Source organism: Lampetra fluviatilis, chromosome 51, assembly GCF_964198595.1.
Source record: "Lampetra fluviatilis chromosome 51, kcLamFluv1.1, whole genome shotgun sequence".
Taxonomy (NCBI): domain Eukaryota; kingdom Metazoa; phylum Chordata; class Hyperoartia; order Petromyzontiformes; family Petromyzontidae; genus Lampetra; species Lampetra fluviatilis.
Genome location: NC_136325.1, coordinates 2,031,773 through 2,044,540, shown reverse-complemented (window position 1 = coordinate 2,044,540; position 12,768 = coordinate 2,031,773). Strand labels below are relative to the sequence as shown.

The 12,768-nt window shown below is 49.5% G+C and overlaps 1 protein-coding gene across 2 annotated transcripts in view; it reads left to right on the top strand.

Moving 5' to 3' along the window:
• Nucleotides 1-12,768, top strand: part of WDR44 (WD repeat domain 44) — a 53,992-nt gene that overhangs the window by 16,943 nt on the left and 24,281 nt on the right. The window contains exons 2-10 of one of the 2 annotated variants that reach the window (XM_078878520.1): nucleotides 3,570-3,612; nucleotides 5,630-5,698; nucleotides 7,033-7,855; nucleotides 8,684-8,811; nucleotides 9,482-9,568; nucleotides 10,745-10,881; nucleotides 11,246-11,332; nucleotides 12,058-12,164; nucleotides 12,568-12,719. In XM_078878520.1, the coding sequence (XP_078734646.1) occupies nucleotides 3,570-3,612; nucleotides 5,630-5,698; nucleotides 7,033-7,855; nucleotides 8,684-8,811; nucleotides 9,482-9,568; nucleotides 10,745-10,881; nucleotides 11,246-11,332; nucleotides 12,058-12,164; nucleotides 12,568-12,719 (1,633 nt within the window). Of the gene's footprint in view, nucleotides 1-3,569; nucleotides 3,613-5,629; nucleotides 5,699-7,029; nucleotides 7,856-8,683; nucleotides 8,812-9,481; nucleotides 9,569-10,744; nucleotides 10,882-11,245; nucleotides 11,333-12,057; nucleotides 12,165-12,567; nucleotides 12,720-12,768 lie in introns of both variants that reach the window. The other variant, XM_078878519.1, reaches the window with a different exon arrangement.

Sequence of the window (12,768 nt, the reverse complement as noted above, 5' to 3'; positions counted from 1 at the left end):
ATGCCGCTGAGAGCAATGTTCATCTCGGGGTGGCCCAACCAGTGTTTTTAATTCTCCGAGCTGGAATTGTGCCAAATGAAGGTGCAACCAAATGTAATGGGATGGAGTTTCTTTGTATTGTGTATTCAATCGTGAACAGGCTGAGATCATCAAATCACCATACTTGAAAACCCGGTTTAATCAGAAGCCACTGAAACTTGGATTCCAATCCAGGATCTCGGCAGGTGCCACCTCAACGTTGCCGCGGTCTCTGAGCCGCCCGGCCACCTCACGGTGTGGAGGCTCTCGAAATGTGCCAGCCCGGCCAGCCTCGCCCGGTCCGTTATTACCTGCCGCTTGCGCTGTTCCCCCTTTCGCACGCCCGCCCGCCACCATAAAAATGGCATTGCGCCTATGTCTACTCGGACCGAAATGTCTTTCGATTTGCTCAGCCAGACAGTGACGGTGGGTCCCCCGAGGCTCAACCGCCAAGGCGCTTTAGCGTCCTCGGGAGAGAAGCGGCGGCGCTGCTCGCGCAAGAACGCGGCGTCGCCGTGTTGTCGTCTGGCGCACGCGTCTGTAATCACATTTAAAGCAGATTTCCTTATCTTTGGTTATGCACGTTGAACGGTACCCCGAGGAACGATGCTCACCCAGCGTGGCGCCTCGGTAAAAACCACTCGCGAGATTTACTGCGCCACACGCCACCTGCCTACTACAAAGAGCCAGCCGCCGACAACAGACATTGTTGGCGGCGGCGTTGCGCGTGCGTGCTACCTTTCTGCACCGGAGCTATTGATTTAATTTGTTTATTCGCAGTGTGAGGCTGGAGAACGAGCGAAGGACGGCCGCGCGCCGCCTCGCCGGGCAAAAGCAATCTCGCGCGTTCAGGATGAAAACGGCGTTTGTCAGTAAAGTGAAGTCAAGGTGTTCGCGCGGATGTGAGCCCCGTGCTCGATTTTGCACGCTCTCGTTCTTGTCTGGTGTCACCCTGAGCCAGCGATGGAAATTCCACATTCTCATGGCATGGGCGTGGTCCCGGTCCCATCTCTGTTGACTGACTCACAAAGGTGTGTGCATTTTTAGTGATCCCAATAAAGGTGATGATTGAAGTCGTCCACCCAACAGATTAATTATAGCTGTCCCAATGTTATCCCGATTGTCATGAAATTAAGTACCCGTTTTTATTACTCGCAGAGCATTGCATACCCCGTATCAAAGTCCATAAATTTACAAAAAATAATGAACAATCAAAATAACAGCCCTTTTGAGGGTTGTGCGAAGCCTTAACCAGATCAATAATGCGGGGGATGTAGGTCCTGTTGAAATGTTGTACGCCCCTATTGTAGCGGCCTGCCAAAGGCAAATGCCATCCTTGCAGGACCGCCCTGGCCTGAAACTACATCAGTGCTCTGAGATTTTTTATAAGTGTCCCTGACAAGGGCGATGTTGAATAACCCTTGCCGGGTCTCTTTGCTTGCACACCGAGGCCAAAGATGCCCAGTAGTTGTTACAATCAGTGTGGTAGTTGTTAAACAAGTGCAGCCGCACTGAAAATGTAAAGAAAATTCCAAGAAATGTAAAACCTCGATCCGAAAGCCAGAATCGGGTAAACATCACCACAGAGCAATGATGACGTGTTTCCAGCTGCGTTGTTACGCTGCGCATAAACGTCACGTGCCAATGCAAGTCCCAGTTCAGAAACTGTACTGTGCAGTCAGAATCAAAATCTTTCTTTATCCTGGAGAATTCTGATGAGTGATGAAGCTATTTTTTTTTGCAGATGTCCAGTAGAGCCGGGTCAGAAAGCTACAACAAACAACGCCAATACGATTGGAGTGCAGAGTTTTAGAAACGTAAACAAATAACTTAAAATGATTAAAGTATATCATTTAAAATGGTTACAGGCGTGGGTCAGAATACATTAATTCGGAAGCTTGGGGAAGGCAGCAAAACAACAGCAAAACAGTCGCAGACCACACCAAGAAAACACACAGTCCCCTCAATAAAATTGCACATTAAAATTGAACTATCGATACACGGATAAGTAACTGCTGTGACATTCTAACAACATTGCCTTGTGGATTTTGGTGGTTGCATGTTTTTTCCTCAGCTTTCACTTATGTCGCTCTTTATATTTGTTCAAATTTATATTTGATAAAATCTATAGAAACGACAGCACTTATAAAATGGGCCAGATTTGGTCGTCAGGAAATTCACGAGGCTTTGTGAACTCGAGCGATACGTCAGGGGCGCCCCACTCCTCACAAAGCCTGGTGTTTCATGGACACACTCTGATCCACGCCTACAACAATTCCACCTCGGCAGCCATCTGATTATGGCTTTTTCTTTGTTAAACAAATTTGAGTTCATGATTCGATTCAAGAATCAATTTGCTGGGTTTAGCATCTCGTAATGTTCACTATGTAATTATTTTCTCCTTTGTAGAGTTATGTAACAGCACATCAGGTTATTGGCGTATAATATGCGTGAATTGTTAATCATTTATTCCTACACGTAATTTGCCGCACGTAATCATGAGAGCGAGAGTTTATTTTAATTGATAAATCCATGCGTTTTTACGCAGCTAATAATGATGTGCTATTAGCCGTAGAAGCTCAATGCGAGCTCATCATCTGCCATGAGGTGGTCTACAAAATTGGCACTATTCTGTGGGAATCTGACAAGTCATCAAAATTAATTGTCCTGATTATTCTATAGGGTTCAATTAAACTCTTCAAAGCACTCAATTAAATTAGCACGACAAGTACCTGCCTTTGTTTGTCAATACATTGCTTGTTGAGGGCCCTCCCTATGCCATGCAGGCCATGCGGGTTATTTCACCACGTTGGTTGCTCTTGACGGGGATCATTGATGTGCCAGTGCACAGTACAGAAATGTATTTTACTGGGCTGCCGTGTGCTGCCCACCATGTTGGCCCACCACGGCCTCCTGTGAAACCCTGTCTGTGCGTGATGGTGGTCGCCCATCCAGGCATTATCCAGGCTCCAACGCTGCTTCACTCCCAAGACTTGACGAGATGGGGCACATTCCGGTGTGGTTTTACCACAGAGAGCATTGCTTGGCGTATAATTCAGCAGTGGTTCTTGAATGGGGGTGACTGCTCCTATACTCTTTGGTTTTTTCGGTAAAGTCACGTAGGTGAAAATGAAATAAAAATGAAAACAACTAAAATAAATCACGACGTTTCGGAAGCAACACAAGCCTCTGTGATCAGGTGGAACTGCTACAGCAAAATTACTGTAGTGAAATGACTGCTCCTACCAAGGGAATGTGGAATTTCCACGACTGGCTCAAGGGGGGCCACCCAGCAGAGATCATTGCCACCGAAAAACGCCGGTTTATCCAGGGAAACCTGGATTTGTCAAGACGGGCCTGATTTAAAACGTTTGGCCAATTCCTCACAGAATATGTTTTGGTGTGGGAGGAAAGCGGTTTAATTTCGGGAGGTGGAATGTACACTGCCGTCGTGTTGGTGGAGGAGGGAGGAGGGGGGCGAGTGGGAGGTGCTACCCCATAGGCATGAGAATGACTGATTTTTTTTTCTTCCCATTTTGTTTCTCCTTCAGGCGTTCGTCTTCAAAGAAGCTGATCAAGAACCCAGCAGTGTCTGTAAGTGGCACCTTGCTTACGACCACGCGAATTAAAAAAAAAAATTATCGACCGGCGCACCGCTCGTTTGATTTTAATTTTTGTTTAATTCGCTGTCACATTCGCATGTTCTCTCTGAACCCGCCGCCCCAATAACACAGCCACCAGCAGCAGCATCACCTCTACTACCCACCACAACCCCACTATCGCCACCATTGCCACCACCTCGAATACCACCACAGCCCAAAACCACAACACCACCACCATTTCCACCACCACTTCTACCACCACTCACCTTGACTACCACCACATACACTATCACCAGCGCACCACCACCACTATCACCGTCATTGCCACCTCCACTCCTATCACTACTACTACCACTTTCAACACCACCACTAGCACCATCATGACGACCAAGGTCACCACCACCATCTCTACCACAATCAAAGGCAAAGATTTCCGAATAACATTAACAGACTGTAAGAGCAAGAGTGGTTAGCGAGCACCTATGAAGGCCGGCATGGCACACAAGGGGGTGGGTGACCAGCACCATGCCCAGCCGCCTTTGTCTCTCTAGTGGTGATATTTACACACCACACCAGTTACCCATTTGAGGCCGAGTGGACCTAGGGGAGGCCCAGGACTGGTTCAGATAATAGTCACTGGTATTGGCCATGAGTGATCATTCAAACTCAGGTCGCTGAGTTCGTGACGCAGCACGCTAACCACAACACTACCGCACCCCACATCACATCTACTCCTACCATCATCATCACCACCACCTTCAACTTGGTGATTTCAGTGGTGAACGTGGTCTGATGACTCAACTGGCAATCCCAAGGTCCTGTGTTAAAATCAAGTCCCCTATGGTTTGTGCTTCAAATCACGCTTGGGGAAAAAATTGGTTATTAGCGATTTACAGGAAATATATGCAAATTACATGCTAATGTACATTTAGGTTAATGAATAAAAAAAAAAGTGTTTTCTTATTTGTCTTTACTGTGAACATTGACTGTTGGCTGCAGGCTTTACATACACCAATTATGTCCAACATACACAGTGGCCAAAATAATGAATTAGTACATAACATATAACATAGTAGAAAATGTGTTTTTATAAAATTTGGTTTTAATCGATGCATCGTTCAGTCACTGATTGAGGCACTGCATTAGCGCACAAGTGGCTGGTGTGGCCAGAATCACACTCGGCCAGCTTGGTCTCCCTCGTGCTCATGTTTACACACTACACCATCTGCTTATTTTAGGCTGAGTTGCCCTAGGCGGAGAGTCCCAAAACTAGGTTCAGAATACCACCGGCCACTGGTCACGAGCATGGCTGGGAATTGAACCCAGGTCGCCAGTGCATTTGTTCACTGGCTATTGTCTCACCCAGGGGTCGGGGAACCAATGGTTCACAGACCCAGACATGGCCCGTGACTTCATATCGTTTGGCCCATGGCCACACAATGGCTACCACTTCAACCCAACCCGCAAACAATACTTAACTGGCACTGCCAGCATCTTGGCCGCACTAATCGGGTACTGGGGGCGGGGGGGAATATTTTTGACTTTGCAACGTTGCATTTTTTATTTTCATCTTCTTGGTTCTTTCGGTAAAGTCACGTAGAAGGGAAATAATAAAATAATAAAAAATGTACATAATAAGATAAAATTCTAACGACGTTTCAGCCACAACACAAGCAGCCGTCCTCAAGTGAAGACAGAGCTGTGTGAAAGACAGCGCTCCAATGGCTCATTGGAGCGAACCAAGAAGATGAATCCCTGCAGTCACGAAAGCTTTAAATCGAAATTTTTTACTTTCGTTGCATGCTCTTGTCACGCCGGTCACCGCAACGGGCCCCTTACAGTGACCGAGCCGGCTGACGTGTGATTGTGTGTGTGTCAATGCATGGTTGCCCGCTCAAGGTGTTTGAAGGTCCTCTTTGGGCCCTCGTTAATGAAAGGGTGGTTCCCCACTCCGGGTCTATCTGCCGTGGCTGTGTAGAGCTCTCTGCTAACATCGGATGTTCACACAGGATGAAGCTGTCGGAAAAGATTCTGGTGGTGGTGGAACAGCGTGTGCTGCTGCTCTTGCAGATGCAGAGGTGAGAGTTTACACCGAGGGTTCGTGGAGAAGCAATGTTCGAATCTTGTGGGATCTTTGTTGAGGAGCTTCACCCAAAAGATTTCGCTTTGTTTACAATCGATACCGTGTGTGGTGGGCGGTTGCCTGGATTAATTAGGATAAAGAGCACAACACTCTAAACACGTGATGTTTCTTCACCTGAAGACGGCAGCTTGCGTTGTAGCCGAAACGTCGTGAGAAATATTTTATTTTATTTATGTTTTATTTTTATTATTTTATTACTTCCCTTCTACATGACTTTACATGTGTACAATTTAATGGTCAAGTCAGTTATGTACCCAGGAATACCTGATTATGTCTCAAGCCTCTTCATGTTGGAGTACATGAAGTATCCAGAGAACACCAGCCATGCATACGAAGGGATGACACTCAAAGCCCCGCACAGATGGATTCGGTCCATTACTGCACTGCCATTTACTGGCCACCTGTATCTCAAGCCTACACCTGGTATTTCCCATCCAAATACTAACAAGGGTTGCCTCTGCTTCGCTTCAGAGATCATTGGGTGGCACGGTATCGAGATGTTAACTACCTGTCCTGGTGTACAGGAGGTCGTGGGTGCGATCCCGACCCTGACGCCTGCTGCTGTATATTTGGAGTTTGCATGTTTTCCCCGTGGTCGTGTGGATTTTTCTCTGGGCCCTCCGGTTTCCCCTCCAAATTTAGAATCAACATCACGTGTTTAGAGTGTTTAATTTACATTTCCATACGATAAGCCACTTCGTTGAGCTGTCATTTGTGGCCAGGTCACTTCTGAAAAAGAGCTGTATAGCTCAGTGGCCCTTCCCTGATTAAAAAACATAGTTTCGTTTTTTTTCCATTGCCTGTCAGCACTGCTGTTACTGCCTCTAATGCTTTATACATGTCACGGAAATTGTAAATTTGATTAAACTTCACTGGATTCAAAGAAGTGTTTCAGCCTGAGCTGTGCCAGCTTAGGGCCTGCACAAGTGTGGGTGTTTTTTGTTTTTTTTCTACTGGCTGCTTGCCATGTCGAGCCTGAACCAAGACGGTGACACATCGGCCTCGCACGACATCTGCATCTGGCTTTCGGGTAGGCAGGGCCGCTGTTCAGCGTAATGACTCGTTCGTTACTTGTGAAGTCAACGGCACAGCTCGGCTTCTGCAGTGGAAAAAAACAACTTGGGCTCCTCCTGAATCCCCGTGTGGCATGGCTGTACAGTGGAAAATAGTCATTGGAGTCAACTTTCTTGCTATGGTACTCAACGGTTCCATCCCCCTCTCTCCACCGACCCCCTCCCCCCCACTATAATCATTCTGTTTCATCAGAAGGATGACTTGCAGAGCCACAGCACACAGCGCAAGCCAGAGGAGCCGCCCCGGCCGGCCCAGGCAACTGATCACCGCTTGATCAATGAACTCGCCTTGCGAGATGGCAGTAACACCACCGCTCCTCCACCTTCGGTCATTGCAGCAGAACTTGAACCGCTATCACCGTTGCCGCTGCTACCACCACCGGTGGAAGTAGATAGAGAGGATCAGAAGAAGCAGGGGGGGGAGCAAGGTAACTCCGACGTTACAACCGTGGCGGTGACAGCCGCCGAAGGATCAATCGTCTCCCCAGAAGAAAACTGCCGCCCCCTTGTTGTGGGCAGTGCGGCGATGCCGGAGGTGGTGGCGCACGCCCTGGAGGCCGCCGACAAAAAATCTGAGTACGATAGCGACAAAGCAGGAGCACAGGGCGAGCAAAACGACGTGGAGGCATCGGCGGAAGGAGGAAGCGAGAGGGGGAGCAGCGGAGCCAAGCCGGGTGCCGATCCGCCGGCTGGAAAGGAACCCGTAGATCCAGCGGATTCGAGTACAACCGCCGCTGCCACCGATCGCTCGGCGAGAGCCTCGCAGGAGCCCGACATCGTGGCGAGCCACAAGAAGCCACCGCCGCCACGGCCACAAGTCCCGCCCCCCCGCGTGCCGGCGGTTCATGCGCAGCCACAGCAACAGCAGCAACAGCAGCCACAGCAACAGCAGCCACAGCAGCAGCAGCCCCAGCAGCAGCAGCTAATGCCGCCTCCACGGCCACCCCCTCCACAGAGACCTAAGAAGGTAGAGGGGCAGCCGTCGCTGGAGGAGGTGAAGAGGCCAACTCTGCTGGAAGGTGAGTACCGAGTTTGTGTGTGTGTGTGTCCCCGTGCAAGGAGAAGTAGTGTAGTAGTTAGCGCGCTGCGCTACGTGCCCAGCAACCCGAGTTTGATTCTTGCTCGCAGCCAACACTCGTGATGATTATATGAACCAGTCTTGGGCTTCCCCTGGGTCGGCTCAGCCTCAAATGAGTACCTGGTGTGGTGTGTAAAATCATTGGAGAGACAGGCGGCTGGGCGTGGTGCTGGCCACCCACCCCCTCGTGTGCCGTGCCGGCCTTCATAGCTGCTCACTGATAGCACCCCTGCCCCAACAGTTTATTAAGGCTATATGGGTGATGTTAGTTTTTGCATTTTTGTGTTTGTCGTGTGTTTATATAATGATTCAATACAAGCGCATTTATAATCTTGGTGATCTCCCACCGCCTTGACATTCTGACTTATTTTGGCGAGGACTGTTTGGCCATACCTCACCACGCCACCCAGGGAGCGTAGAATTACAGTTTGACAATGGATTTCTTCGTTATATGTTTATTTCGTAAATATTTTGTCATAAAAGTTTAATATTTTAGAATTGAAACTTTAGAAAGGATTATCATGATATTGTCATATTTTACAAATCAGATTATCGTTGACCTTTACTTCCAGACATGGGGTCAGTTTCAATTGTAACTGTGTCATAATGAATTGCAATCACAGTATAATTGTAATTTCATCCACCTATGCTGCTTTAATTGTATTTCATGGACCTCTGTTCCGCTTACGTCGCACAGTAAATATTGTCGTCTAGCCGTACCGTGTAACCCCACCGTGATTGCAGTTGTCCGCTTCATGCGTGGTTGCAGTCCCACAAGAGCCCGTGTCTCCAAGCGGTCTGGTGAGCCCCAACACAGCCGTGGAGAATCTGGCCAAGGAGCTCCAGTCCCTGGATCTCGCCAGTCTCACGGCAGGGGAAAAGGTCATCGAGGCACAGGTGAAAACCCTCGTGTGTGGGGGGGGGGTGTGCGGTGGTCGCGACGTGGCCGGATGGCTCGCGGGGTCGGAGCATTGAGCCGGACACCGATCAAACCGGTTGAGAAAAAAAACATCAAATGCAGCGAGCGATTGACCTTGGTCCCGCCACCAATGACTAGCCTCCCCCCAAAAAAAGGCATCACATTAAAAGTTTGATTTCTCACGTACTTTGACAAAACATCCCGGTCTCTTGCGAGAATTCTAAATGCCTGTTTGTTGCCGTGTGACGAAACCCCTCCACCACAGCAGGGCGTGTGGGAGAATGGCCCAGATGGGGGGGAAGCGCAGTCACGCGACGAGGGCTGAGGGTTTCTTTGAACTCCCGGCGATGCTGGTTGTGATGGCCAGCCAAAAAAACGTCGCGTAGAATCGTTGACTATTTTGTCATGGTTTTCGACGTAACCGGTTTGGTGAAGCAGAAAATTGGCGGGCGCATTTGTCCAGGTGACAACTTGATTTCTTTGGCTCTTGTCATGCGGTGGATGTAGAGTGCGTGGCGCTGATTGGGATTATACCTCACAAGAAAGCATCTTCAGGAAAATCCAGGAAGTCAAAATGTAATTAGTTCGATATCGGAAGCCAGTACAGTGATTGGAGAACTGGCGTTGATGAGGTTTTCTCCCTGTCAGGAGAAGGATGCTGGTGGAGCTGACAGTCGACCAGCAGCTAAAGCTGATCGCCCACGCTCCAATTCTGGACGGGATCTCACCGACGAGGTGAGATCTTGTGCACAGGTTTACATAGTTTGTGTGAGTGTGTGTGTGAGGGCGTCATGCTCGCTAACAGCAATTGCCCAAACAGTGTTAAGGCTTTACTGGGGATCTTTGTATTTTTTTTATCACTTGAGGGCATAGTGGGGAGCGGTAGTGTAGCGGTTAGCGCGCTGTGCTACAAACCTAGCGACCAGAGTTCAATTCCTGCTCACGTCCAACACCAGTGATGATTATCTGAACCGGTCCCCTCGGTTGACTCCGCCTCAAATGAGTATCTGGTGCGGTGTGTAAACATCGTCACTGGGAAGACAAAGGCGGTTGGGCGTGGTGCTGGCCACCTACTTCTTTGTTGTGTGCCATGCCGGCCTTCAAAGGTGCTCATTAACAGCACTTGCCCCAAAAGTCTTATGGCTCTACGGGGGAAGTCTTTCTTCTGTGTGAGAGAATGTATCTCTGTGGGTGGAGAGGAAAGATTTGTGGTTAGTACCAACCTGGCAACCTGAGTTCGATTCCTAGCCATGACTAACAGTACGCGAATATCTAAACCTGTTCTGAACTTCTCTTAGGTTAACTCAGCCTCAATTGAGGACCTGGTGTCATGTGCAAACAGCAGTGTTGGGGAAACAAGTGGGTGGGTGTGATTCTGGTCATACCACTCACTCTATAACCACACTTGCTTCAACAGTCTATGTGGTTGTACGGGGGGGACCTTTGTCGTTTTGTGGGGTCGTGTGAGTTTGATAATAGTCATGTAATGACATGTGAAGCCTCGAGTTTCAATACATTGTCACGATCTGGGCGTGTGAATTATTTCAATAATCCATTCCTGTCTATTTTGTATTCGTAGCGTGCGTGTCTCATGCGTTGTGGGTCTCTTCTGTCGCTGCACCCTTTCATACCATCTCAGCTGTGTTGCCCGCATCAAGTTTTATCAATTGTCTCATGTACATTAGTTAAAATGTACATCGTGATATAATAGTCATACTTGTTGCACTCACAATTCTACGCATGTGCAGTAATCGCAGGAATCACCAACCCAGACTGACCAAGTGGACAGACCCCTCTCCCAGCAGTTGATCGACGACAGGTCTCTAGCATGTACAACGACAGTGACGTGATTGGGAGCAAGCCGCTGCCGTCGCCGCCGTTTTTTTACGTTTTCATCTGTTGCCCCGGCAGGAAATCCTTGCGATGGTGATCGTCAAGAACCTGGACACGGGAGAGGAGATTCCGCTGAACCAGGCCGAAGAGAAACTCCCAAAAGGCCACAACCCCTTGGCTTTGCACATCATGCGGCGCACTAAGGAGTTCATCAGGTGGGCGGGGTGCCTGGTGGGGATTTGAGAGATCGGGCTGAGCAGGGTTCTTTAAGCGCCGTTTTTTTTTCTTCCCAAGTTTTGGGCAACCTGTTGATCGATTACTCGTCTTTTTTCTGCAGAGCCGAGTGCCTAACAGCAGCGCAACTTTATACTAAAGTTTTGTTGGTATTCGAGCACCGTTACAGACCGGCGGACAGACGGCAGGGTGGGACAGACAGATAATTATGCGTAACCGGTTAAATTAACCTTGGTTGGCAAACAAGCAAGAAACAATATTGTTGACAACATCACTGCATTGTCACTCACCAACACGCTGGGACGACGTGCACACCTTGACGGCCTGCAACGGTGTCCTGTGCAGCAGCATAGGTGCAGCGGGCTCGGACGACGAGGAGAAGTGCCAACCTCAAGGAGTGGAACAGGACGGCAAAAAACTCAAGCAGAAAACGTGAGTTGCCTGTTAATCTACGTAAAAACTGAAATAGTTTTAGTTTATTTTATCAGGTAAGGCCCACTGAGCTTAATGGCTCTTTTTCAGAAGTGGCCTGGCCACAAATGGATAGCGCAACGAAGTGGCTTGTCGTGTGGAAATGTATAGCAGCCAAATACTCTAAACGTATATGTTTTGACGATGTGGAGGGAAAAACCGGAGGACTCGGAGAAAAATCCACGTAACTACGGGGAGAGAGACATGAAAACTCCAATATACAGGCGTCAGGGTCTGGATCGAACTCACAACCTCCTGTATACCAGGCGAGGTAGTTAACATCTCCTAGCCACCGCGAGAGCCAGTCCTTTTGTTATCGCTCTCCGGAGCGCACGTTCCGGTCGTGCCGCGCGCCGCTCGGCGTGACGACCGACGTTTCGCTCCACGTGCTGGGAGCTGCTTCAGGAACTGGAACGATGTCCGAAACGTCAGACTTCGCTCCGGACAACGCGTAGAAAAGCGTCATTAAACCGTTACGGCACAACCGGCGAAAATATACACGGTAGCAGTTCGGGTTCTCACCGTTCACTTTAGTGGCGTTTTATGGAAATTTGGATTTTCATCAAAAGTGAAAAATAGAATGTAAATCTTGAGAAAAATAAAAAAATGCGATTATTATTTTAATTGTTAAAGTAAGTCAAAGTTATCTGCCCTGCCAAGCCTTGCCGACTCGTGCTCCTTCACAGAGTTCAGTTGAAGCGGTTCCTCGGGAAATCGATGAAGAAGGCCAAGGTGTTGGCCGAGGAGTACGGCGAGCGGGCCGTCAGCAAAGTGCGCAGCGTGCGGGACGAAGGTACAGCCTCGCGAGAGTGAGGGCGCACGCACACAGACAAAGATCCCCCATATAGCCTTTTAAACAGACTGTTGGGGAAAGTGGTGTTAGCGAGTAGCACCTATGAAGGCCGGCACAGGACACGAGAGGGTGGGTGGCCAGCACCACACCCGGGACGCCTTTGTCTCCCCAGTGGTGATGTTTACTCAACGCACCTTGTACTCATTTGAGGCGGAGTCGACGTACGGGAGGCCCAGGATCGGTCACTGGCGTTGGCCTTGATCGGGAATCGAACTCTGGTCGCTGGGTACCGTAGCGCAGCGCGCTCACCGCTGCACCACCGCTTCCCGCAGCGTGCATGTATACGTAGGCTCACACGCGTATCCGCGGCGGCGCGCTCCCCGTGCCTCTCGTCCCTGGCCAGTGCTGCACGGGGAGCAGGAGGATCAGTCGAGCGACGAGGAGGAGGGGATGCCATATACGAGGCCCGTGAAGTTCCGCGCCGCACACGGCTACAAGGGGCCCTACGACTTCGACCAGATCGTCATGGTGCAGGACCTGAGCCAGGAGCACAAGGTGAGCATCTGTGACGCCCTGAGCCGTTCTGTGACGCCCTTGCAGTTCT